The 26,133-nt window shown below is 43.2% G+C and overlaps 1 protein-coding gene across 1 annotated transcript in view; it reads left to right on the top strand.

Moving 5' to 3' along the window:
* CENPI (centromere protein I) overlaps positions 1-26,133 on the top strand; it is a 161,959-nt gene that overhangs the window by 35,068 nt on the left and 100,758 nt on the right. Inside the window, exons 8-9 of the mRNA XM_075834239.1 lie at positions 11,212-11,301; positions 12,276-12,413. Of these exons, the coding sequence (XP_075690354.1) occupies positions 11,212-11,301; positions 12,276-12,413 (228 nt within the window). The remainder of the gene's footprint in view (positions 1-11,211; positions 11,302-12,275; positions 12,414-26,133) is intronic.

Below are 26,133 nucleotides of genomic sequence, written 5' to 3' on the forward strand. Positions count from 1 at the left end.
TGTCACCAGATTTTGCAACCCCTATCTGCTATTGCAGCAGATAGGCGCTGCAATGTAGATTACAGTAACGTTTTTATTTTAAAAAAACGAGCATTTTTGGCCAAGTTATGACCATTTTTGTAGTTATGCAAATGAGGCTTGCAAAAGTCCAAGTGGGTGTGTTTAAAAGTAAAAGTCCAAGTGGGTGTGTATTATGTGCGTACATCGGGGCGTTTTTAATACTTTCACTAGCTGGGCGCTCTGAAGAGAAGTAACATCCTCTTCTCTTCAGAACGCCCAGCTTCTGACGGTGCAGATCTGTGACGTCACTCACAGGTCCTGCATCGTGTCGGCCACATCGGCACCAGAGGCTACAGTTGATTCTGCAGTAGCATCAGCGTTTGCAGGTAAGATCGACTTACCTGCAAACGCTGATGCTGCTGCAGAATCAACTGTAGCCTCTGGTGCCGATGTGGCCGACACGATGCAGGACCTGTGAGTGACGTCACAGATCTGCACTGTCAGAAGCTGGGCGTTCTGAAGAGAAGAGGATGATACTTCTCATCAGAATGCCCAGCTAGTGAAAGTATTAAAAACGCCCCGATGTACGCACATAATACACACCCACTTGGACTTTTACTTTTAAACACACCCACTTGGACTTTTGCAAGCCTCATTTGCATAACTACAAAAATGGTCATAACTTGGCCAAAAATGCTCGTTTTTAAAAAATAAAAACGTTACTGTAATCTACATTGCAGCGCCGATCTGCTGCAATAGCAGATAGGGGCTGCAAAATCTGGTGACAGAGCCTCTTTAACTGATTCTCTTTTTTTTTTTTAAGTCCCATCAGGACACTTCACTATGCGATCTGTTGATTGCATATATAATGCTTTGGTATACTTAGTATACCGAAGCATTATTGCCTGTCAGTGTAAAACTGACAGGCAACCTGTTAGGTCATGCCTCCGGCATCGCCTAACAGGCAGATGCTGAAGACAGACCTGGGGGTCTTTGTTAGACCCCCGGCTGTCATGGAAACCCGACGGCGACCCGCGATTTGTTTGCGGGGGCACCGATCGGGTGACAGAGGGAGCTCCCCCCTCTGTCAAACACATTAAATGCCGCTGTCACTATTGACAGCGGCATTTAATGGGTTAAACTGCCGGAATCGGAGCGCGCTTCGATTCCGGCAGTTGCAGCAGGAGCCAGGCTGTGTATAACAGCCGTGCTCCTGCCGCTGATCGCATAGGTACGCTGTCAGTACCCGCGCGATCACAGGACGGATATATCCGCCGTCCTGCGCGAACTGGCAGCTGCTGAGGACGGATATATCCGTCCTTCGGCGTTAAGGAGTTAAGTAAATTTCTACAATGGGTTAAGTAAATGGTCCTTGGAGCTACATACTCCTTGTGCTGTACTTTGCTGCCCTCTTGTGGTATATTGTTTTACCATTGCTATACGATTGATTGATTGATAATAATAACTTACAATTGTGGACATGGCTAATTAGATCAGTATAGTTAGCTGGTATGTGCGTGGTTTGAGAGATTCGGTTAAATGCTTTGCAGTGCTGGACTTCCTTTGCACTTACATACTGGCAATAATCTGTCTACTGGAAACCCATACGGATGACCGATTTAATTTATTAAAGAGAACCTTTCACGTCCCCATACATGTGCAGCTTGTAATGGGGAGTGCTGCACAAACCCTGGGGCACTTTAAAAAAAAATTCTACCTCCCACCGTTGTTTAGATATCGGTGCCGTTATGTTTGGCGCCCCATATTTAAATAAATCCCTGAACAGTAAACGGGGCATGTACTGTCAAGAGGGCGTGTTACTATGGCTGTGACACTGTCCAATCAGATATGGACCGTGCCACAGCATGCGAGTGTGTGCAATTGCAGTCTTTTCACCAGAACAGGCAAGGGGGCGTGTCAGTGCTACGGACAGAGCTGTGGAGAGGAGAGATCAGTCTTGTATTGTCTGCCGAACTGGCAAGGGGGCGTGTCTCTGCTACAGATAGTGCAAGCGCTCCCAGCTCTTACACTGTCTGTAGCAGTGACACGCCCCCTTGTCAGTTCATCAGATAAAGTACAAGACTGATCTCTCCTCTCCACAGCTCTGTCCGTAGCACGGACACTCCCCCTTGCCTGTTTGGATGAAAAGACTGCAATCGCACTCTCTTCTTGCTCTTGCTGTGGCACTGTCCATATCTGATTGGAAAGTGTCACAGCCATAGTAGCACGCCCCCTTGACAGTACACGCCCCCTTGACTGTTCAGGGGGTTATTTAAATATCGGGCGCCAAATAGAACGGCACCGATATCGAAATAACGGTGGGAGGTAGAAAAAAAAATGCTTGGGGAGTTAGCGTATTGGTGTACAGTACACAGGTCTATCCTATTTGTGTGATTGGCTGCTTAAGATGGTTGATATTTATGTATCTATTGTAAAATCTTTGCAAGGGAATATTTACTGGTCTCTATTTATATACCGCCTCCTTATACAAGTGTGGTATTCAGGATCGTGATGTCTCATATTAATACCATGCCAGAAGTTCCTATTGTCATAGTGGGAGACTTTATTACTGTGATGTTATCCATATTGGGATTGGATGCACTTGGAGCACAGTCCATTGACCCCCTTCGGGGAGTTGATGGGGGGGGTGGGCTGTCACTCTGATTTGTGGTGTATTCGCCATCCGAGTGTTTGGCAGTTCTATTGCCACTCTAGGTCATGATACGCTATCACAGCGCTTATCGTCTTTTTACTGCTTTTTGGCTTCAGGTTGCAGACAGTTTGAGAGTTAGGACAGCCATAAGGGACTATTTTAGGCACAATGAGGGAACTATTACTTTGAGTGTGATGCCATGGGGGCATGTCTTAGAGGAATACTCAATCGCAAAAGTATACCAAGGGGGAGAAGGCTGGTCACCTACTAGCTTTCATAGCTTAAGCACAAATGGGATCCAATTATGTTACTGCAATGAAAAATAGCGAATGGGATATTGTATACAATACCCTGCAGATAATGTTTTTGTTCAACTTTTTCTATACCAACCTTGATGCACAATAGGGCGCAAATAGCTTCATATTTGGGAGGAGCAGATATTCAGACGTTGTTCAAATAATTGAACAAGTATCAGAACAGACCAATACAGTGGGAGGAACTAGAGAAGCAAGTGGCCCTTATAGCCAATAATAAATCCCCTGGGTGATGGCTGATGGTATCCCTGTAAAATTGTACAAGACCTTTTGGTGGTGATTGATGTTTTACTCCCCAATTTGTTAATGTTTTCTGGGATGCTGCCCAATTATTTGCAGGAGGTGATCTTAGTGGTCTTATCTAAGCCGGGTAAAGATCCACTAACTCCATACTCATATAGGCCAATTTCTCTCCTACCCGCTGACCTTAAGATAATAGCTAAAATTCTGGCCTCCCACCTGTCCAATGTTGTATCTTCAGTTATACATACAGACTAATCAGCGTTTTATTCCTTAATATGCAGCCCCCAGTAGATAACCCTGGTTGTCGAGTAATTTGTTCGTTGGACGCTGCTAAGGTGTTCGACAGTGTCGAATGGGATCATCTCTGGGAGCTTTTAAGCAAATTTTATGTTGGGTTCTCAATTTATGAGCAACCTACAAAGTCCTCTATCCAGACCAAAGGCGTAACGAGGGGGGTCCCTAAAGTACAAGTAGACAACCTCAACGCGGACCATAAGGGAACATAGCACCCAAAGAGAAATTGAAAATCTTTATTAAAGAGGCTCTGTCACCAGATTCTCAAATCCCTATCTCCTATTGCATGTGATCGGCGCTGCAATGTAGATAACAGCAACGTTTTTTTTGTTTTTTGTTTTTAAACGTTCATTTTTGGCCAAGTTATGAGCTATTTTATATTTATGCAAATGAGGTTTGAAATGGACAACTGGGCGTTTTTTTTTTCGTTATGTCCAACTGGGCGTGTATTGTGTTTTTAACTGGGTGTGTTTACGTGTATGACGCTGACCAATCAGTGACCAGTCATCATACACTCCTCTCCATTTATTTACACAGCAGCGATGTGCAGCCACATACACAGAGATTAACATTACTGCAGTGTCCTGATAATGAATACACATGATCATCCAGCCTGGACGTCATGTGTACTCAGAATCCTGACACTTCTGACTCTTTTCTGTGAGATTTCCAGCAAGTGAAACGAAATCTCGTTTACCTCGTAATCTCGCGAGTTTTTGTTTCCCTTGCTAGAAATCTTAAAGAAAAGATTCAGAAGTGTCAGGATTCTGAATACACATGACGTCCAGGCTGGATGGTAATGTGTATTCATTATCAGGACACTTGATTAACGTTAATCTCTGTTTATGTGGCTACACATCGCTGCTGTGTAAATAAATGGAGAGGAGTGTATGATGCTGACTGGTCACTGATTGGTCAGCATCATACACGTAAACACGCCCAGTTAAAAACACAATACACGCCCAGTTGGACATAACGAAAAAAAACCGCCCAGTTGTCCATTTCAAACCTCATTTGCACATATGTAAAATAGCTCCTAACTTGGCCAAAAAAACAAAACTTTACTGTTCTCTACATTGCAGCGCCGATCACATGCAATAGGAGATATCTGGTGACAGAGCCTCTTTAAATACGATATACAAAGACGTAATACAGAGTAAATGGATGGACCATACAAGGAGATAGAAACAGTGAGGTCAGATGTCAAAAACCTGGTGGCCTACAGAAACAACCAACCATCAGTAGCCAAGAACCTCTCCAATAACCCACAACAATCAGACAATACTCTGAGCATTAGTGATAATGACGTGCCCACATAAGAAAACACATATATATATATATATATATATATATATATATATATTTGTGTAATGCTGACTGGGGGTATAGCAAGTATTGGATCAAACTACATGTGTAGCATATAAGACTAATATGATGAAATGACACCAGAAATACAAGCTGAGGAGCCACAATGATGTAATGCAAAAATGCAGCATAGCTGAAATTTATCACACGCCCTGAGACATGGTGGGGAGTGGGATCGGCAACGTCAGGTGCTGGCAGAAAAAACATAAACGCCTTGACGCGTGTTTCGCCCTACAGACAAGCTTCATAAGCCTCCTGGCATTTTCTCCCTAGCAAAATGCCCTTATCTACCAAATGTTGCCCTGCTGTTTCTGGTACCTGATCTCTTGCCTCTGGCTACAAAGGGGGTGTTTAGATCCTTTCTGGCGACAGCCCTGCAGACTATAGTAGCCCATTGAAAGCAGTCAGGACCTTCTCCTAGGGGAGCTTTCCTTGAATGCTTTAATCATTTAATAAGAACTGATGACTGCTGAGGTGGACCAGCTCTTTTCCTCCCTGGTAGTCTGACAGCCCTGGGTGCAGTTTGGTGAGACTGACTGGTTCAGGTCCTGGCTGACTTCCAGTTCCCCATGGACGGCTTGCTTGTTTTATCTCTGCTTTCATCTTCTATACTATACAATTATTCCTCTCCCCTTATTTCCTATATATTTGTCTCTTGTCTGATGGTTTTTGTCCTATTATTGCACATGGTGGAACAGGTTAATGTGCCCAGGTGAGCACATGTTTATATTATGGCAGTTTGGGCTGACCTGTCTGTGACTCTTCAACAGGCTTAAATTTAAATACCTGTCAGACGTCGGCCTAAGGCCTCATTCACACGGCAGGGTTTCCCGGCCGGGTGCCGGCCGTTCATAAATCGGCCGGCACCCGGCTGCATTAGGAATAATAGACCCCTAATGGGGCTATTCACATGACCGATTTTTTGACGGCTGGGAAAACCGGCCGTCAAAAAATAGGACATGCTCTATCTTCGGCCGGGTGCCCGGCTCCCATAGAAGTCTATGGGGCCGGGTAATACACGGCCATCACCGGGATGTGTCCCGAGTGATGGCCGGGTTTTCCGGCGCTTGCGCTCTATCTCCTCCTCCTCACAGCGCAGAGTGCATGTGAGGAGGAGGAGTTGATGCCATTCGGACGAATGGCATCGCTGTACACTGTGTGGCAGGGTCGGGGTGTACAGCAGGTGGAGGGAGCGCTGCGCTGGCTACCTTCCCCTGCTTGTTTTAAAAGCGCCCTGGCCCGGCGACACCTTCGATGGCGCCGCTAGCAGCAGCAGCTGCTGCGGCTGCTACTACTGTAGCCACGCCACTATAGCAGAGCGGGGAGGTATCTCCCCGCTCTATGTGCTAGCCCCACTTTAGCTCCTTGAAGGAGCGGAATCCCCCTGTTTTCGGGGATTCCGCTCCTGGACAGAGCGCTTGATGTCTCTGTCCATATCTGGGCAGTTACATCAGGGGAAACTCCTGAAGCGGAATCCCCGAACACATGGAGATTCCCCTTCAGGAGCTGCCGCTGATGTCACTGTCCGGATCTGCCCGGCCCGGCACGGATGCAAAACTTAAAGAGGCTCTGTCACCAGATTTTGCAACCCCTATCTGCTATTGCAGCAGATCGGCGCTGCAATGTAGATTACAGTAACGTTTTTATTTTTTAAAAACAAGCATTTTTGGCCAAGTTATGACCATTTTTGTATTTATGCAAATGAGGCTTGCAAAAGTACAACTGGGTGTGTATTATGTGCGTACATTGGGGCGTTTTTACTTCTTTTACTAGCTGGGTGTTAGGAATGGGAGTGTATGATGCTGACAAATCAGCATCATCCACTTCTGTTCGTTAACACCCAGCTTCTGGAGTGCAGACACACAGAGTGTTCTCGAGAGATCACGCTGTGATGTCACTCACTTCCTGCCCCAGGTCCTGCATCGTGTCGGCCACATCGGCACCAGAGGCTACAGTTGATTCTGCAGCAGCATCAGCGTTTGCAGGTAAATAGCTACATCGACTTACCTGCAAATGCTGATGCTGCTGCAGAATAAACTGTAGCCTCTGGTGCCGATGTGTCCTCGCTCGTCCGACACGATGCAGGACCTGGGGCAGGAAGTGAGTGACGACACAGCGTGATCTCTCGAGAACACGCTGTGTCTGCACTGCCAGAAGCTGGGCGTTGTGAAGAGAAGTGGATGATACTTCTCGTCAGAACGCCCAGCTAGTAAAAGAAGTAAAAACGCCCCGATGTACGCACATAATACACGCCCAGTTGTACTTTTGCTTTAAACACGCCCAGTTGTACTTTTACTGTAAACACGCCCAGTTGTACTTTTGCGAGCCTCATTTGCATTAATACAAAAATGGTCATAACTTGGCCAAAAATGCTAGTTTTTTAAAAATAAAAACGTTACTGTAATCTACATTGCAGCGCCGATCTGCTGCAATAGCAGATAGGGGTTGCAAAATCTGGTGACAGCCTCTTTAATGCAAACCGGCCGGTCAAAATGGCTGATTTTACCGGCCAACACTCGGGCTCAGGAACGACCCGGTCGTGTGAATCCCGCCTAAGTTCTTGTGATTGTTACATATGTTCTGCTCCATTCTGTTTTCGTCTTGTATAGGTCAATATTTCTCGAGACTCCTTTCTTTTGAAAATATTCTAATAAACCCTGATTTAAGCTGAAATTACATTAGGTTTTTATTCTTTGCAGTATAGCTTTACATGTTAGGCTTCGTTCACATCTGCCTCAGGTTTCCGTTCACGGGTTCAGTCAGACCTTTCCGTCAATGGTAATGCTTCTGTTGCGAATGGTTTACGTTTGTTTCCGTTCCTTAAGACTTCAGTTTTTTCAGCTGAATAAATAGCGTAGTCTACTACGCTATTGATTCCGCCAAAAAACGGAAATCTGAGCGGAAGCAGCTGTAGGATTAATACATATAGAGAGCATATAGTGTGCTGGGGAGCCTAGGGGTAACTTCTACTGAACTTAGCAAAAAAGGAAACGGTTTGTAGTAATCACCTGTTAGTTAATCCAATAACGACCACCCATATTGTTTGTACGTCATTGGTGGACAGGGGGTGTATTGAACGGGCTGAGCCCGCTCCATACTTCTGGTGTCAGCTGTATATTACAGCTGACACTCTGCTCTAACTGCTGGGATCGGAGATAACTCCGATCCTGGATGTTTAACCGCTTAGCTTTAAGCCGCTAGAAAGAGCGGACCGACCCCCTTCGATAAGTGTTGCCCAACGCAATTACGTGATTCCGATGGTTGTCATGGCAGCCTGCAGGTCTGCAAGCTTTGTGCTCAGCAGGGCTTAATAGGAGCCGGTAAAAAAACACAATATACTGTAATACATAGGTGCAAACTATCGCTGGTTCAAGTCCCCTTGGGGGTCGGACTGGGCGATTTATGATCAAAATAACGATTAACTGAGCATGTAACATCAATTATGACAAATAAACCAATATTTAGATCATGCCCCTTATTTGCATGCTATGCCATTAAATTAATATATATCCGCCTGAGCCTGCTATATACTGCTGTATATAACATGCCCCCTGACACTGCCCGTTACATGATATAATGCCCATACACCGTATAATGCCCTATAGTGCCTCCCCACGCAGTATATTGCTCCCATAGCTTCCCCTCCACAGTGTATTGCCCCCATAACTGCCTCTACACAGTGTAATGCCCGTATAGCTGCCCTCCACCCCCTGTATAATGCCCCATAGGGCCTATTAAAATACTTACCTAACCACTTTCCCACAATGATTGGAGGAAATCCATTGGCAGGTCTTCTCCGGTCTGTTCTCTGTGTGGCCTGGCACAGATAGGCACGATAATGTCACTGCATCGCACCTGTCTGTGCCAGGACACATATGGCTGGCTGGCGGTACATAGTGAATGGTGGAGCAGAGAGCTGTCAACCATTAGATTCAACTATATAAGTATCTGTATCTCGATCAATTACCCAGATCTACTTGGAGGACTAATTTAAAAAAAAAAAAAAAATAATGTGTTTTCCTTATGTACAAAAAAAGGAATTCAAAGTTGAAAAAAGCCAATTTTCCCCCAAAAGTATTGTAAAAATGTAAACCTAATAGGTTTTGCCTCATCTCTAAATGTCCAAAGTATTAGTGTAGCAAAAAAATTAAACGCAAGAATTCGTTTTTTGGTCAAAATCTACAACAATTAATCTAATAAGTTATCAAAAAGTCGTATGTACCCCAAAATGGTAGCAATAAAAACGTCTGCTTTCATTTTTTTTAACAATGTTTTTATTCTATAAAAGGAGTAAAACACAAAAGTAACTACATAAATTTGGTGTCGCCGTAATTGTATTGACCCGCAGAATATCGTGAACATGTCGTTTTTATCGCAGGGTGATAGACGTAAAAATTAAACCCCCAAAAAAGGGGACATTGCAGTTAGGTTTTTTTCCCATTCCACCGCACAAAATTAACTTTTTCCAGTATAGTGTATGCAGCGTGGGTGAAACGCGCGTCGGTCATTAACTGTTTATGTATGTATATACTTCATGTCGGCCGTATTTTGCTATTACGGTAATAGTAACTGCAATGAGCTTTTGTTACATGTGTGCTGACTAGCCTGATTGTACCTGTAGTTCTCCTGAAGGACCTTGACACTGTATTTGCCTTCCATTCACTGCTCTGTTTTCCTAACTCCATTCATTTCTATGAAGGCTCTGTTTTTTGTCATGCTCTTAGGCCCCATGCACACGACTGTAAAAAACGCCCGTAATCACGGCCCGTACTTACGGGCCCATAGACTTCAATTGGCCACGGGTACCTCCCCGTATGCTTACGGGAAGGTGCCCGTGCTGTTGAAAAATATAGAACATGTCCTATTTCAGTCCGTAATTCCGGCACGGGCAGGCCCATAGAAGTCTATGGGGCTCCCGTAATGACGGGTAACTACGTGTGTGCACCAGTAATTACGGGAGCGTTGCTAGGTGACGTCCGTGTAGTCACTGTCCAGGGTGCTGAAAGAGTTAAACGAAAGACATTCATACTTACCCAGAACTCCCTGCTTCTTCCTCCAGTCCGGCCTCCTGGGATGACGTTACAGCCCATGTGGCCGCTGCAGCCAATCACTGGCTGCAGCGCTCACATGGACTGCGCGCCATCCAGGGATGTCGGGCTGGATGTCAAGAGAGGGACGCGTCACCAAGACAACGGCCGGGTAAGTATGAATTTCTCTTACTTTTTTATTACGGAAAGGGCTGTCCCTTCTCTCTATCCTGCACTGATAGAGAGAAGGGCTGCCGATTAGTGCAGTGCAATTTTGCAGAGAAAACATGCCCGTAAATATGGGTGGAATACTGGTGACATCGGACCCGTATTTACGGGCACGGGTTCGTAAATACTGGTGCAATACGGGTCGAATACGTGTGACCAAGGACCCGTATTTACGGGTGGACAAAAATACGGTCGTGTGCATGGGGCCTTAGTCAGTGTTTTGTGTATTTTATGGTTCATCAATAAATAATGTTTTTGTATTTTCTTCAATATATGGTCATGAATTTTCTATTTGTGTTGGCAGTATAGTATATGGTATAATTAAAAAACTACAACTCGTTGACTCAAACCGCGTTGTCAATGGAAAAATATTGACTCTTGAAAGGCAGCGGCAAAAACAAAAAATGACCTGTCATTAAATGGTTAACCACAGCATCCTCTACATCAGCATCAATTGCACCCTGCAGGCAACCACGACCAAGAAGACCAAATTAATAATTACGATAAATTACAGTGGTAAACTATATAAATATAATATATATAAATAGTATATATATAAAAATTTATTTTTTTTTAGATATATTTTTTTTTTATATCGACTTTGGCGTCAACTGGTCTAAAGGAAAACTTGTGCTTTTAAATAAAAGTTTATCCATTAGTAATTTGTAGCCCTACATACCTTGAGTTGTAACTGCTGAAGAGACAATGTGTTCACTTTGTACTTGTCTAATCCTTGCATCAGTGGCCACAATAGTACTGCGCGCCGCAGTCTTGTTTCCACTGCCGAACTGTAAATCTACACAACACTATAGATGACCTGCAGTTATTAAACTACTGCATGAATCCGATTGGATTAACGAACGGTAGTGTGAACTTAGCCTTACCTATTTACAGAGCTCTTTGATGTTTTAACTTATGCAGCCATGTCCCAAAAAAAGTTTCTGTATAGCATGTTTTTTTTAAATATAAATGGTTAATACCTGAAAGTTCACTTACATCTGTTGTACCCCTCTTCCCCCCCCCCATATTACATTTGCAATTGTTACCTTCCCAACTTGGTTAGACCTTCTTTATAATCTTTTTCTAGGGACTGCAACCGCATATCCTTGGCCTTCTATCCATATATAAAGTGTTCTGTCCAGAGTTGGTTTCTCTTACTTTACCCAGCAGAATAAAGGCAAGTTATCATTAAAAGTGTTATTATATTTTATATATATATATATATATATATATATATATATGTATGTATGTGCATACATACATACATACATACATACATACATACATACATACATATATATATACACATACACAGTATATGTGTGTATAAAATCTCTATATATATATATATATATATATATATATATATTTTTTTTAAAGATTGTATAAAAATATGTAACCCCTTCCCCTCACTAATAATACAAGACATCCTGATTGATTGCGTTGCGTTCTATAATGTCTGTAACCACTTTTGCTTCTGGGGATCCCCCCCCCCCCTTTCTTTTATTTTTGTATGTTTGTTTTTATTTTCCCTCCTTTTTATTCCTTTTTCTCTCATATTCAAAAAGTTTAATAAAAAAAGTGAAAAAAATAATAATAAATATGTAAGTGCTATTGAAAATGCCATTATTTTCTGATTTTAAAAATCGGAAAACGGAAGAAGTAAGTTGATTTCTCTTAGGCCTCATGCACACGACCGTAGTGTTTTTCTGGTCCGCAAATTCCAGGACAGTGTTCCGTGAAATGTCCTCCGCAGTTCATCCGTATGTAATCCGCAAAATGCGGATAAAAAAAAAAAAGCCTAGGTAAAACAGGATGACGACACAACTCATTCCCGGTCGTCGCCTAGCAACACTTCCGCAAATCCGCAAACTGCGGTTGACACACGGAGGTGTACCCGCATTTTCCACGGGCCCATTGACTTCTATGGGCATGTCCGCGTCGAATTTGCGGGCCGTAATAACACATGTCCTGAGTTTCTGCGGCACGGATTTGCGGACATGCGGAGACCCGTGAAAACACGGATAGTGTGTATGGGCCCATAGAAATGAATGTGTACGCAATTCTCCCGTGGATTTGCGGGGGAATTGCGGACGCAAAAACACGTTCGTGTGCATGGGGCCTAAATCTTGTCTTTTTTTTTTTTTTCAGATGTACTTCAAGGATTCTAACCTGCTGTTTACCTCCGAGTTGAAATCTATCACAAGGAATAACTCGGGGGATCCTGGTCGAGATTATAGGTTATGTCGTGGAGAAAATAAGAAACCACCATCACGCTCTGTTAAAAGGGTGAGTCTATGAATACGTTGTGCTTCTTTTTTTTTTTTGTGCTATCATTTAGTGCTATTAAATGGGAATCGACTCACAATCCACTAATATATCCTGACCCCATTCTTGGATACCCCACCAAAAAAAAAGAGTAGGAACAACCACTAAACAATATATATGCAAAAGTACAAATCATGTTTATTGAAGTACATAAAAAAGTAGATCTGGAGTTTATATGTAAAAAATAACTTACTATATTCCTTTAAAAATATTCGTATAGAAAGATACTGACACACAAACATTGATTATAGCCGCATAGCAGATTCACATGATATATGTTCAAACCTTTAATTTTTGTGCACGTTCAAATGGTACATTGCATGTCATATGATATAAATTCAGATATAGTTTGAGTATTTTCTGTAAGTCACGTTGCATCATCAGACCGCAATATTCACCAAGAACGGTTATTCTCATAAATAAGTGCATTTTCAAAGGGGGCTCCACAAATGTCCTATTTTATATATTTCTTAGTATGGATGACGACATGCAAAAAAGGGGCCAATGCCCCCTACCTGTTCAGTCATCAGATATCATATGGTTTTTTTATCCGTGCAAGAGGATCGGGGAACCTCTCCTTTAAGTCATTAAAAAAAATTCTCCTGACGCGATTTCTCACAGCCAAAACCAGCTTTACATAATCTATAGGTGTTCAAACAGGTGGTAAAGGCTGTCTCATCTTTCAGAAAGGCTTTTCAGAAAAAGCATATTTGCAGTGGCAAGGAATTTTTCTGACCAAATGTTAGGGCTCAAATAGTGGTGCCTGTTCCTGACATCAAAGAACAGAGGAATTTCCCTTACTTTTAAACTCCTTAACCCCCCCCCCCTCCCCTCATTACACTCTGCTGTGACGTCAAGGGGTGTGCACAGAATAGGAGATGATTGGTACCCCACCTAGAAAAACTCACAATGGACATCCCACACCCTAACTTTCCGTTGCTGTGCCAGTCCTTGTAATCCAAAACATCACCTCCACCTAGCCAAGAGCCCCCTCCTATATAGTGTGCCCTCTTCCTCTATTATGGAGGAGTGCTGGAAAGCAATTCTACTCAAAGCAAGAGCTCCGTAGAGCGCCCGCTTGTAGAGATGCGTTTCTCTGGCAAGGGAATGCGTACAGAAGTACCGATCCTTTCAGTGACTCGGCGGTCAATGATTGGCCGTCGCGTCAACTGTTCATCCCTGAGATACGAGGCATAGCAGCACTTTGAATAGGGGCTGCAGTGACTGGTCTCTGTCCGGTTTCCAAGCACACGCACTAAGTCCTGTCCCAAGCAATGTGGGACTTCAAAATACGAAGGAGGAACTGGTCGGGGGAAGGAGATTTAAATCAAAGGGGAGCGGGGGAGTCTGCAATTTAGCATATCCAGAATTTTTTCACTCTTTAAAACTACTAACAAAAATCTGTTTTCTAGGGGGAATACTTCCTGTTTATATCAAATTATTTAGGATATTTAATGGCCATGCAGGCATTATACAACATTATGCCTGTGCATTTTAAGTATTTACTGAAGAACTAAAAAAACCTCAGTTACGTTATACAAGGAAAAAAGAGGTGTTTACAAGGGATTATACCATAATTATTTTTACATATAAACGTGTAGTCCAGTTGTTCAACACGTTTTGGCCTAGCCGAACCCAATTTGAAAATCCGTCTGGATTCCTTCTGCAATACTATTCTGTCAATATCGCCGCCTCCTCTTGTTGGTTGTACCAATTCAATGGCGGTGAATTTAAAGAGGCTCTGTCACCACATAAGTGCCCTGTCTCCTACATAAGGAGTTGGGCGCTATAATGTAGGTGACGGCAGTGCTTTTTATTGAAAAAAAAAGATCTGTTTTCACCACTTTATTAGTGATTTTAGATTTATGCTAATGAGTTGCTTAATGCCCAAGTGGGCGTTGTACAGGGGAGTGTATGATGCTGACCAATCAGCGTCATGCACTCCTCTAAATTAATTTAGTCAGCGCATAGGGATCCTTTTAGATCGCTATGTGCTGTCTTATACTAACACATTAACGACACTGAAGTGTTTAGACAGTGAATAGACATTCCACAGATGTCTATTCACAATTTCTGCACTTCGTTACTGTTTCTGTGGTAGTTACAGCAGAGGAAGCGTGATCTCGTTGTAACCTGTCATCTACAGCGTAATCTCGCGGGATTACGCTTCCTCTGCTGTAACTACCACAGAAACCGTAACGAAGTGCAGAGATTGTGAATAGACATCCCGTGGAATGTCTATTCACTGTCTAAACACTTCAGTGTCGTTAATGTGTTAGTATAAGACAGCACATAGCGATCTAAAAGGATCCCTATGCGCTGACTAAATTAATTTAGAGGAGTGCACGACGCTGATTGGTCACTGATTGGTCAGCTTCATGCACTCCTCTGTACAACGCCCACTTGGTCTAAAGTAAAAACACACCCACTTGGGCATTAAGCAACTCATTAGCATAAAGTTAAAATCGCTAATAAAGTGGTGAAAACAGATCGTTTTTTTTAAATAAAAAGCATTACTGTCACCTACATTATAGCGCCCATCTCCTTATATAGGACATAGGGCACTTCTAATGTGGTGACAGAGCCTCTTTAAAGAGGCTCTGTCACCAGATTTTGCAACCCCTATCTGCTATTGCAGCAGATAGGCGCTGCAATGTAGATTACAGTAACGTTTTTATTTTTAAAAAACGAGCATTTTTGGCCAAGTTATGACCATTTTTGTAGTTATGCAAATGAGGCTTGCAAAAGTCCAAGTGGGTGTGTTTAAAAGTAAAAGTCCAAGTGGGCGTGTATTACGTGCGTACATCGGGGCGTTTTTAATACTTTTACTAGCTGGGCGTTCTGATGAGAAGTATCATCCACTTCTCTTCAGAACACCCAGCTTCTGGCAGTGCAGATCTGTGACGTCACTCACAGGTCCTGCATCGTGTCGGCCACATCGGCACCAGAGGCTTCAGTTGATTCTGCAGCAGCATCAGCGTTTGCAGGTAAGTAGCTACATCGACTTACCTGCAAACGCCGATGCTGCTGCAGAATCAACTGTAGCCTCTGGTGCCGATGTGGCCGTCACGATGCAGGACCTGTGAGTGACGTCACAGATCTGCACTGTCAGAAGCTGGGTGTTCTGAAGAGAAGTGGATGATACTTCTCTTCAGAACGCCCAGCTAGTAAAAGTATTAAAAACGCCCCGATGTACGCACGTAATACACGCCCACTTGGACTTTTACTTTTAAACACACCCACTTGGACTTTTGCAAGCCTCATTTGCATAACTACAAAAATGGTCATAACTTGGCCAAAAATGCTCGTTTTTTAAAAATAAAAACGTTACTGTAATCTACATTGCAGCGCCGATCACCTGCAATAGCAGATAGGGGCTGCAAAATCTGGTGACAGAGCCTCTTTAAGGCACTTTGGTTCTCCCCCATCTTTTACATGGACATGGCGGGATACTGCTTTATCTCTGTTATTTATATTATCACCCAAATGTTCCAGAATTCTTTTCCTCCATTCCCTGGTGGTTTTCCCCTTGTAATCCAACGGGCAGGGACAGGTGATTTTATAGATCACATTTTTGAATCTACAATTGATAAAGTCTCTGATAGGGGAAATTGATTCCTGTGTGTGTGCACTTTCAAAACTTTTTGCTATTTGTACTGATATGCACGCTTTACAGTGTCCACATTTGTAGCAGCCATTACCCTTTCTGTCTAACCAACTACTCTCCTTTTTTAGACTGGTAAGATGACTATGCATTACTCCGTCCCCTATGCTTCTACCTCTCCTAGGTGATTTGTGCCCTGGGAGTCGCAGCCTCCTTTAGGTCTGTATCCATCTGAAGGATATTCCAATGTCTTTTTAGAATATGTTTTACTTCTTGGTCTGCCATATCAAAAGTTCCTATCAAACAGGTTGGCTAATGATTTCCCTCTTTCTAGGGACCAATTGTTTGCTTTTTTTGAGCATGTGCTCTCCAGAAACCTGGATTTAAACTTTGCTCTTTCCATAAACTCCCGTACATTGGAGCAGTTTTTTCTGAGGCAGAGATACTGTCCTTTTTTTGTATACATTTCCTAAGGGGATCAGGGGGACCGCTCTCCCACCTCAGAAGGCTATCACCTGTTTGAACACCTATAGACTCTGGGTAAAGCTGGTTTTGGCCCGAAATGCGTTGGGAGAATTTTTTTAGTGATTTAAAGGAGAGGATCCCCCAATTTTCCTTGCACTGATAAACGTATGACATCTAATGACTGAACAGGTAGGGGGGCATTGGCCCCTTTTTTGCATATCGTCATCCATACTAAGAAATATGACATTTGTGGAGCCCCCTTTAAAAATGCACTTATTTATGAGAATAACCGTTCTTGGTGAATATTGCGGTCTGATGATGCAATGTGATTTGGAGAAAATTCTCAGAAAACTATATCTGAATTTATATCCTATAATTGATGTTTGAACATACATCGTGTGAATCTTCTATGCTGCTATAATCAATGTTTGTGTGTCTGTATCTTTTTATATGCGAATATTTTTAAAGGAATATAGTAAAAGTAATTTTTTTATGTAGATCTACTTCTTTTTTTTTATTTTATTTTTTTATGTATGTATGTGTGTGTGTGTGTATGTATGTATATATATATATGTGTGTATATATTTAAAAAAAATATATTACGGAGGACTGCAAAAAAACGATTCCAGGTGGTAAACATTAGACCACACCATCATACGCTATAACTTGAAGTACATCACAACATATACAGAGACCACACAGATCAAACAATATTGTAGTATGTATGCATATGGGGGAAACTGCCATATATGAGCAGAGTAAATATCACATACATTATAGACAAGAAATGTCTTAAAAATTATTTTTATATATATATGTCCCACAGCACTCTGTAATGATGAAAAAATAGTGGTTTATTAAGCTAGCACAAGCTGCAACGTTTCCGTCCTGCTATAGGACCTTTATCAAGCGTGATCTAGTTGGAGAGATATAGTGACTCATCTAAAATAAAAATGAGGTTTAAAGAGGCTCTGTCACCAGATTATAAGTGCCCTATCTCCTATATAATCTGATCGGCGCTGTAATGTAGATTACAACAGTGGCTTTTATTTTGAAAAACGATCATTTTTGAGCAAGTTATGAGCAACTTTAGATTTATGCTAATGACTTTCTCAATAGACAACTGGGCGTATTTTTACTTTTTACCAACTGGGCATTGTACAGAGGAGTGTATGAGGCTGACCAATCAGTGTCGTACACTTCTCATTATTCCAGCCCAGCTTCTATCACTGCACAATCACCCTATAACAATGGCCTGGAACAATGAGTTAGTCAGCGTCATACACTCCTCTGTACAACGCCCAGTTGGTAAAAAGTAAAAATACGCCCAGTTGTCTATTGAGAAAGTCATTAGCATAAATCTAAAATTGCTCATAACTTGCTCAAAAATGATCGTTTTTCAAAATAAGAGCCACTGTTGTAATCTACATTACAGCGCCGATCAGATTATATAGGAGATAGGGCACTTATAATGTGGTGACAGTCTCTTTAAATAACCACCATTGAAGCAGGAAGACTGATTTGAGGGATTTTAACTCCCTACTATTCACTTGAAGGCCATCACTTGATTATTGATATAAGTAGTGTGTAACTTCCGGGCTATATAGGGCTAACTAGCGATTTTCCCAATAAACCAAGAAAATACGAAAGCATGGATTATCCTCCTGGGGACCCTTGGAAGAAATCCAATGAACACACACAGACCGACAGGTTCTACCCGGGCAGCTCTGGGTACTCTTTCTAGTAGAGAATAAAATTGAATTATTTATATAGCTCAGTGTGTGCTGGTCTTGTCTGGAAACAACTAGTTTTGTTTTAGGCTTGTTATACTCTGGGAGAAAGTTTACGTGCAAGAAGGGCATTAGGTGTGTCCCTCAACATATAGAATATACATTTCGTGTAACGTGAACTCTTTTCTGCGTAATTCAGACATAGATTCAGATCAGTACGAGCTGCCTCGATCTGAATGCAAATCTGAGGGATCCACTTTGTGCGATCGAAGCAAGTCTCAAGCGAGATTCCTTTTGTATATTCAATATCTGGACTTTTTTCTTTCGACACCCTATTTGAATAAACCTCTAGTAGTGGCGCTACCCAGGAATTGATCGTGAGATCTGGGAAGGGGGGGGGGTTTACACATGAATAAGTAGAGGGGGCTGACTGAAATTCCAAGCACACCTCAGGATCACTTCAAAGGGATTCATTAAAGAGGCTCTGTCACCAGATTTTGCAACCCCTATCTGCTATTGCAGCAGATAGGCGCTGCAATGTAGATTACAGTAACGTTTTTATTTTAAAAAAACGAGCATTTTTGGCCAAGTTATGACCATTTTTGTAATTATGCAAATGAGGCTTGCAAAAGTCCAAGTGGGTGTGTTTAAAAGTAAAAGTCCAAGTGGGCGTGTATTAGGTGCGTACATCGGGGCGTTTTTAATACTTTTACTAGCTGGGCGCTCTGATGAGAAGTAACATCCTCTTCTCTTCAGAACGCCCAGCTTGTGACAGTGCAGATCTGTGACGTCACTCACAGGTCCTGCATCGTGACGGCCACATCGGCACCAGAGGCTACAGTTGATTCTGCAGCAGCATCAGCGTTTGCAGGTAAGTCGATCTTACCTGCAAACGCTGATGCTGCTGCAGAATCAACTGTAGCCTCTGCTGCCGATGTGGCCGTCACGATGCAGGACCTGTGAGTGACGTCACAGATCTGCACTGTCAGAAGCTGGGCGTTCTGAAGAGAAGAGGATGTTACTTCTCATCAGAGCGCCCAGCTAGTAAAAGTATTAAAAACGCCCCGATGTACGCACCTAATACACGCCCACTTGGACTTTTACTTTTAAACACACCCACTTGGACTTTTGCAAGCCTCATTTGCATAATTACAAAAATGGTCATAACTTGGCCAAAAATGCTCGTTTTTAAAAAATAAAAACGTTACTGTAATCTACATTGCAGCGCCTATCTGCTGCAATAGCAGATAGGGGTTGCAAAATCTGGTGACAGAGCCTCTTTAAGCTTCCAATGGAAGCCAGTGCCCCAAGTACATAGGTCATGCGACTAGAGGAACCGGAAAGTGATCAGACCAAGGTGTAGTCAGAATAATCGACTTGGTAAATATGGGAAGAATGGACGATGATACTCGCACATGATCTATCCTAGTATAAAGCGTACGAGTGGATGAGTTAAATGGGTTTTCCACTACCAGACAACTGATGACTTATCCACCGCATCAGTATATGAATGGTGTGGGTCCGAGACCCGGACCCCGCACCGATTAGCTGTTCCTGCTGCCTCCAGGCACTGGTTGTCATTGCACACTATCCAGTGTACAGAGCTGGAAGCAGTTGGCTTTGATCATTGCATAGCGGCCGTGCTGCAGAACTGCAGCTCTGCTTCCATCCACTTGAATAGGGGCAGGACTGCAGCTCGGCCGCTACTCCATGACTGGTGCCATCTGCTTCCGGCACGGACGTCCAGTGCACGGAGGTAGCAGATGCTGATCGGTCCGGGGTCCTGGTGTCTGACCCCTGCCGTTCGTATACGGATAACCTACCCACCAGATAGGTCATCAGGTGTCTGGTAGTGGACAACCCCTTTAAGAGTACGCCAAACCTCCACTAAGTCTTTAGAGTGTAGCAACCGAGCCATTTTAGTACCTGCCCTGGATGGAGTAAACGGTCTAGTATGTAAGGGATCAGATTTATCCAGGGAAAGGTAAATAGCCAAATTAGTACCACTCCCCCATTGAGGGAACTGGAGATGTAAGGGAGTACCGCTTCCAGCATTTGGTAAAAAAGAGAGCTGCTCTCTATTGGTGGCATAGTAGTTAAGAACGGGTATACCTTACATCATCCCTGACGCCAATCAGGATTGCGGATAACCTCTTGAAAGAGGAATTGCACTGATTTTAGAAATCCATATTCCAATCCCGCTTGTTTTATCCGGAGCATTATCTAGAAAATAGGTGGAGTGCCTGTGATGGAAATATCTAGTTTGTGAAGCAAAAGAGAAATGAGTCTAATGTAAAAACAAAACAACATTCATAGACTTAAAGTAACGAAAGGCTTTATTCCTATTATCCGGGGAATACAGCCCCTGTACGTTATGAGACCGTAATGTCAAGCCCTGGTTAACTACAGGGGATGCAATTGTAGATTGGAAAGTAGGCACCTATGTAACACTAAACTCCAACTAGGTGAAGGGCATACCCTAGGAAATGAGAGAGCATAATCGATGGCAGACAAAAAAGGGCAGAGAAAGAGGGGGGGAAAGAAAGGCAACAAAAGTCAGTGGATTGCTTTGCAAGGGTCCTCACAAAAGTAGTGTGATTAAAACTTGTTGTTTAGGTCAACCGGAACTAGATCAGTAAAGGCCCTCTCAATCTATAGGTGTCCACCAAGAGCCCAGGGAGATCAGCAGTGTACCTTTGCTAGACAATAAGTTTGTTGTGGTGTCACAATAAGAGTAGCAATAGACATCCTTTCCGGTGAACTGGGCCATAGAATAATTGACCGCTTAACCAGTGCAGAAGTGTGAACGAACGGAAAACCTAAAGTCACCTAGAAAATAATCTTAAAGGGTATTAGGATTTAGTTATTCACATTTCCCAGAGATGAAGGAACATTTTTGGGATCATGAGGCCTGGAGGTTTACAGATGACCAACACTCTCCATTGGTAGTTGTAGAGTAACTGAAAGAACAAGTAATCTATTGCGATGTCACAGTAATAATATAAGGCGTTTAAAGCGAATGTATTAAAGAACTAGCTAAATCATTAAAAAAACGAGGCAAACTCACACTCAAAAAGCACAAAAGTTGGGACCAGAGATGTCGCTAGAGCACATAAGCGATTATCAAGGTGCCAGAGGGCGGCAGCTCTATTTAAAGGATTCACAGCCAGTTGCAGGGTCCTCGCAGTGAGGACTGGAAGTAAAGTCCACATTATGTCCGTGGACGTTTAGGAACAGTTACAAATCCATTCTCAAGTACAAGGTGTCTTGCATAACCTGGATGCCTTGGTCACTGTTGTCCACAGAGGGGCAGCTGGTCTTTTGTCCGGTGGGGGAGTTACAGGGTAAGTTGGTAGGAGATCCAGGTGGCGTAATAGTTCCTCACCTTCCATGAATATGGTGAAGGAATACGGTCTGTTCTGATACTGGAAATTAATGTTTGAACGGGAAGGCCCATCTGTAGCAAATGTCTTTTTGTCAAAGGACCATGAGTAATGGTTTTAATGTTCTATGGTGCTGAATGGCTGGGACGATGTCAGCAAATATTTAGATCTCATGACCTGCCACAGTGACGGACGGGCGATCCCTTGAGGCACAGAACACTTTCTTTGACAGAGTAAAAGCATGGTTTGACAATAATTTCATGTGGAATGCCATTGATTCTCGAGGCCAACCATGCGGGGTGAGCTCTATCAATTTCCAGATGTAGATCATCAATATCTGGTACAATATGTTTTATTATCTCAAGAATAAAGTCCTCTACAGCCTTGACAGATGCAGGCACACCTCTTACTCTGAAGTTTACCCTGCGTGACTTATTTTAAACTGCATTTAGCTGCTCGCGGTATAAAAAACAAGTCATGCTCTTTCTTGCTGCAGTTACACCTCTGACCTCCCATTTGAAATCAGTGGGAGACAAAGTGTTTTACACAGCATTTTTTTTTTTTTGTAAATTCTTTATTTGCTTTTTTAAACAAGGAACATCTCAAGCAAGGGAACAAAAAAGAAAAACAGGGGGAAGGGACAAGGGCACATAGGCCCAAGATATTGCATCAAACAATTTACAAAATCATATATGCGACATTAGGGACAGAGGAGGATTGGAGGAGGGGGGGGGGGGGGGAACACATAGGTACATCCAAAATACAATTCAAAAACGTCTGCAATTTCAGCTGGCCATGATGGTCCAATATTCTGGAGAGTCCTGATAGACAATCCAATGGGACCAAGTCTTGGAGAAGCTGCCAGGTCTGTTAGTCAACTGAGATGTAAGGTCTTCCATGCGCTTAATTTCCTCTATTTTATGAAACCAGAGTCAGAGAGATGGAGGTTCCGTACTTTTCCACAGAACAGGTATACAAGCTCGAGCACTATTAACTAAGTGTCGAAGAATAGACTTTTTGTATATTGGAAAAGGAATGTCGCTGAGATGAAGCAGAAAAAAGCCCGGAGTAAAAGGTATGGTGTGGTCAGAGAAAGAAGAGGTTATTCTCCAGACTTCCTGCCAGAAATGAGACAACACTGAACAATTACAGAAGGTATGGAGATGGGTCCCTTCAGTAGACCCGCAGCGTCAGCATAGAGAAGAGACATTGGGGAACATAACATGGCGTATAGACGGAACATAGTACCATCGAGATAAAAGTTTATATCCTGCCGCTTGGATACGACTAGAAATTGACGATCCATGAGTTAAATCATAAATCCTGGTCAATTGGGAGTCCGAAAGAGAGAAATTCAAATCCCGCTCCCACTTGTCCACAATAGGAGGCGGCGGCTGCATCGAAGGGCAGCCCAACATGGCATAGATAGCGGAAAGGGCATGTCGCACCAGACCCGTCCCCGAGCAAAGGGTTTCCAATGGGGTGGGGGAACGGAGCGGCGGGGGTAGGAGGGAGAGAAGTAAATGATGGAGTTGGTTTACCTTCCAGAATCCCAAACGACAAGGGTCCAGAGTGGAAGCGAGAGCTTCCAAGGTCGGCCAAGATTCCCCTGTCAAAAAAATGGATGGCCTGATATCGTCCAAAAGACGCCCATCTCTGAAAAACAGTGTCCGTCAGGCTCGGTGTGAAGGAAGGATGGCCCAATATCGGGAGAAATGGGGAAGGACGGGGTAGAAGTTGGGACCCAGTAGAGTTTCTGCTTATTGTCAAGCTAGTGCAAACGGTAGGGTGAGATGGAGAGGGCAAAGAAGAATTGGGTAGCCAGGGCAATATGTGGAGAGGCGAGGCGCAGAAGTGTGATTCCAATATAACCCAAAGTTTGGTATCAGCATTACAATGCCAATTCACAAGCCTAGTCAGGTGGGTAGCCCTATACTATGCATAGATCACAGCACTTTTTTTTTTTTTCACCCGTGGCGCTCAATGGCTGCCGGCGAAAATCGTGGCAAATTGCCTGCAAAAAAACTCAGTTGAACAGTGCCTTGGTCTCCTCAGTCCATAAACTTTACTCTACATTTCAGTTTCATTGCAATGCTGCTAAAGTTTTTTAAAATATATTTTTTTTTTCTCCGTAACATTTGGCAGACACACCACATTGAGTGGTCTTCTCTTAGGTCAGGATCGCACACACCATTGTGTGTTTTTGGGTGTGTGTTTTCCTGGCCCTATGGTAGACCGAAATACCGGTCCGTTTTTCTTCAAATCTGAAGCAAGAGTGAGGCTTCGTGTTCTCCCTGTATTCTTTTTTTAAACTCATTTTATTGAAAGTACACAGTGCACAAGGTATGATAAACATAACATTTTGGGTGACATGCAAGAAACCCATTATTCCAATGTAACATAACTATACAAACAACAACATCGATCTCTGTTACACAATGAGAAAAAGAAATGGTACAACCTTTTCCGGTCTGTTATTGAGAATAACCAATACATTTATAGGAACAAAAGCAATGCAAATATATACCACTCTGTTATAAATACTTGTACCATCCAGGACTGATCATGTCCAAACTACTATTGAACCTTCCCCCCCCCCCAGTTGGGGCCCGCTACCCCGTCCCTACTTACTCACTTAAACCCCAAGGCTGTTTAGGGAAGACCTGAGGTCACCTACATTAAATGATGCAAGAGGCGATGAGCACCAACTACCCCACACTTCCAGAAATTTATACGGACATCCCCTATGTTTGTATACTAAATTAGCGTAGGGTATTACTGAGTTGAGCAGTGATTTCCATTGTGGAACCGTTGGGAAAAGATCTCCCATCCAACGAAGTGCAATAGCCTTTCTGGCCATGAACAGGGTCTCCCGTAAAAATATACCTTCATAGTGTGACCAGGAATTTGGTGGGAGCAGACCCAACAAACATAGTCCAGGCTCACAGGGGACTCGTTTACCTGTTACTGATGAGAGAAAGTCTGTGACCTCTCTCCAGAATTTAGATATTACCGGACAGTGCCATACCATATGGTCAAAGTCTGCCCGATCATGCTGGCACCTTTTACAGCTAGCCGAGGAAGATCTGCCCATATGCAATAGCCTGGTAGGAGTTATATAACATCTATGGATGATGTAAAGCTGCGTCATTTTATTATTAGCCGCTGGTGAAACCGCGAGGTGTGAAGACATTGCATCAAGCCAATCCCCCTCAGTCAGGTTCGGAATCAGCCCCTTCCATCTGAGTTCCACCGCACATCCCGCATGTGCTAACCTTTGAGACAGCAGGAACGTGTAAACTACTGATATCAGGCCCCGCGGGCCTTGTGTTCGAAGCACCCCTATAAGGGGTAGGGAAGAAATCAAAGTCTGAGCGTGTCTGAATTGGGCCCTAAGAGCGTGATGCAGCTGTACACATCTAAATGTATCCCTCTCTGGCACCTGGAATGTATCTTGTATCTCCCTGGCTGATAACGCGTGTCCATCTCCAGTACTCAAATGCTTCATTTGTGTCACCTCTAAACCCTCCCAGAATGCATGATCCTGAAATCCCAAAAAGTGAGGTAATCCATGGTTGGACCACAACGGCAACTCTGCTACCGTATCTTTAAATTTCAACAGTGATTTTGCATGAGCCCATACCTGCTTCGCCAGTTTAATCAACGGTAACGTATGCTTAGGGCTAAAATCATGTGGTTCTAGAACGGGCCATAAGTTAGATACTCTGAGAAAATGTGCTAAATGATGTTCGGCATTGGGCAATGGATCATCCAACATCCACAGCCTAATATATCTAAGTTGACCTGCCAAGTAGTATAAAAACACATCCGGTAGGGCCGCTCCCCCCCCCCCCCTCTGTTTGGGCCTCTGCAGAGTGTCTATTCTGAGCTTGTGTCTATTCTTTCCCCAGATAAATGGAGTAAATAAAGAGTTGACCAAATGAAAGAACTTTTTAGGAACCATTGTGTCCGCGTGCTCCAAGACATATAGCAGTTTAGGCAGCACTACCATTTTAATTAGGTTAATTCTACCTGCCACTGATAAGGGGAGTGACTTCCAGACTGCAAATTTATCTTTCAAATAAGAAAGTAGAGGGTACACATTAATATCGTATGAGTGTGAACTATCCCTAGATATCCAAACTCCCAGATATTTAAAACTATGCACCACTTGTAGACCCTGAAAATGTGAGCCCCACCCACAATTGTTAGAATGGAGAGGCATGAGAAAGGACTTACTCCAGTTAACATGCAGGCCCGAAAAACTGCTAAACACCTCCATCAATCTCATAGCCCTGGGTAGTGAGGCATTCGGGTTGGCCAGGAACAGCAGCATATCGTCAGCATACAATCCTATGCGGTCTTCCCGTGGTCCGATACGGATTCCCTGAAGGGCCCTATCTTTTCGAATCCCTATAGCCAGGGGCTCTATGGCAAGTGCGAACAATAATGGGGACAATGGGCACCCCTGTCTCGTACCCCTATGAAGCAAAAAGGAT

Source organism: Rhinoderma darwinii, chromosome 8 (assembly GCF_050947455.1).
Source record: "Rhinoderma darwinii isolate aRhiDar2 chromosome 8, aRhiDar2.hap1, whole genome shotgun sequence".
Classification (NCBI taxonomy): domain Eukaryota; kingdom Metazoa; phylum Chordata; class Amphibia; order Anura; family Rhinodermatidae; genus Rhinoderma; species Rhinoderma darwinii.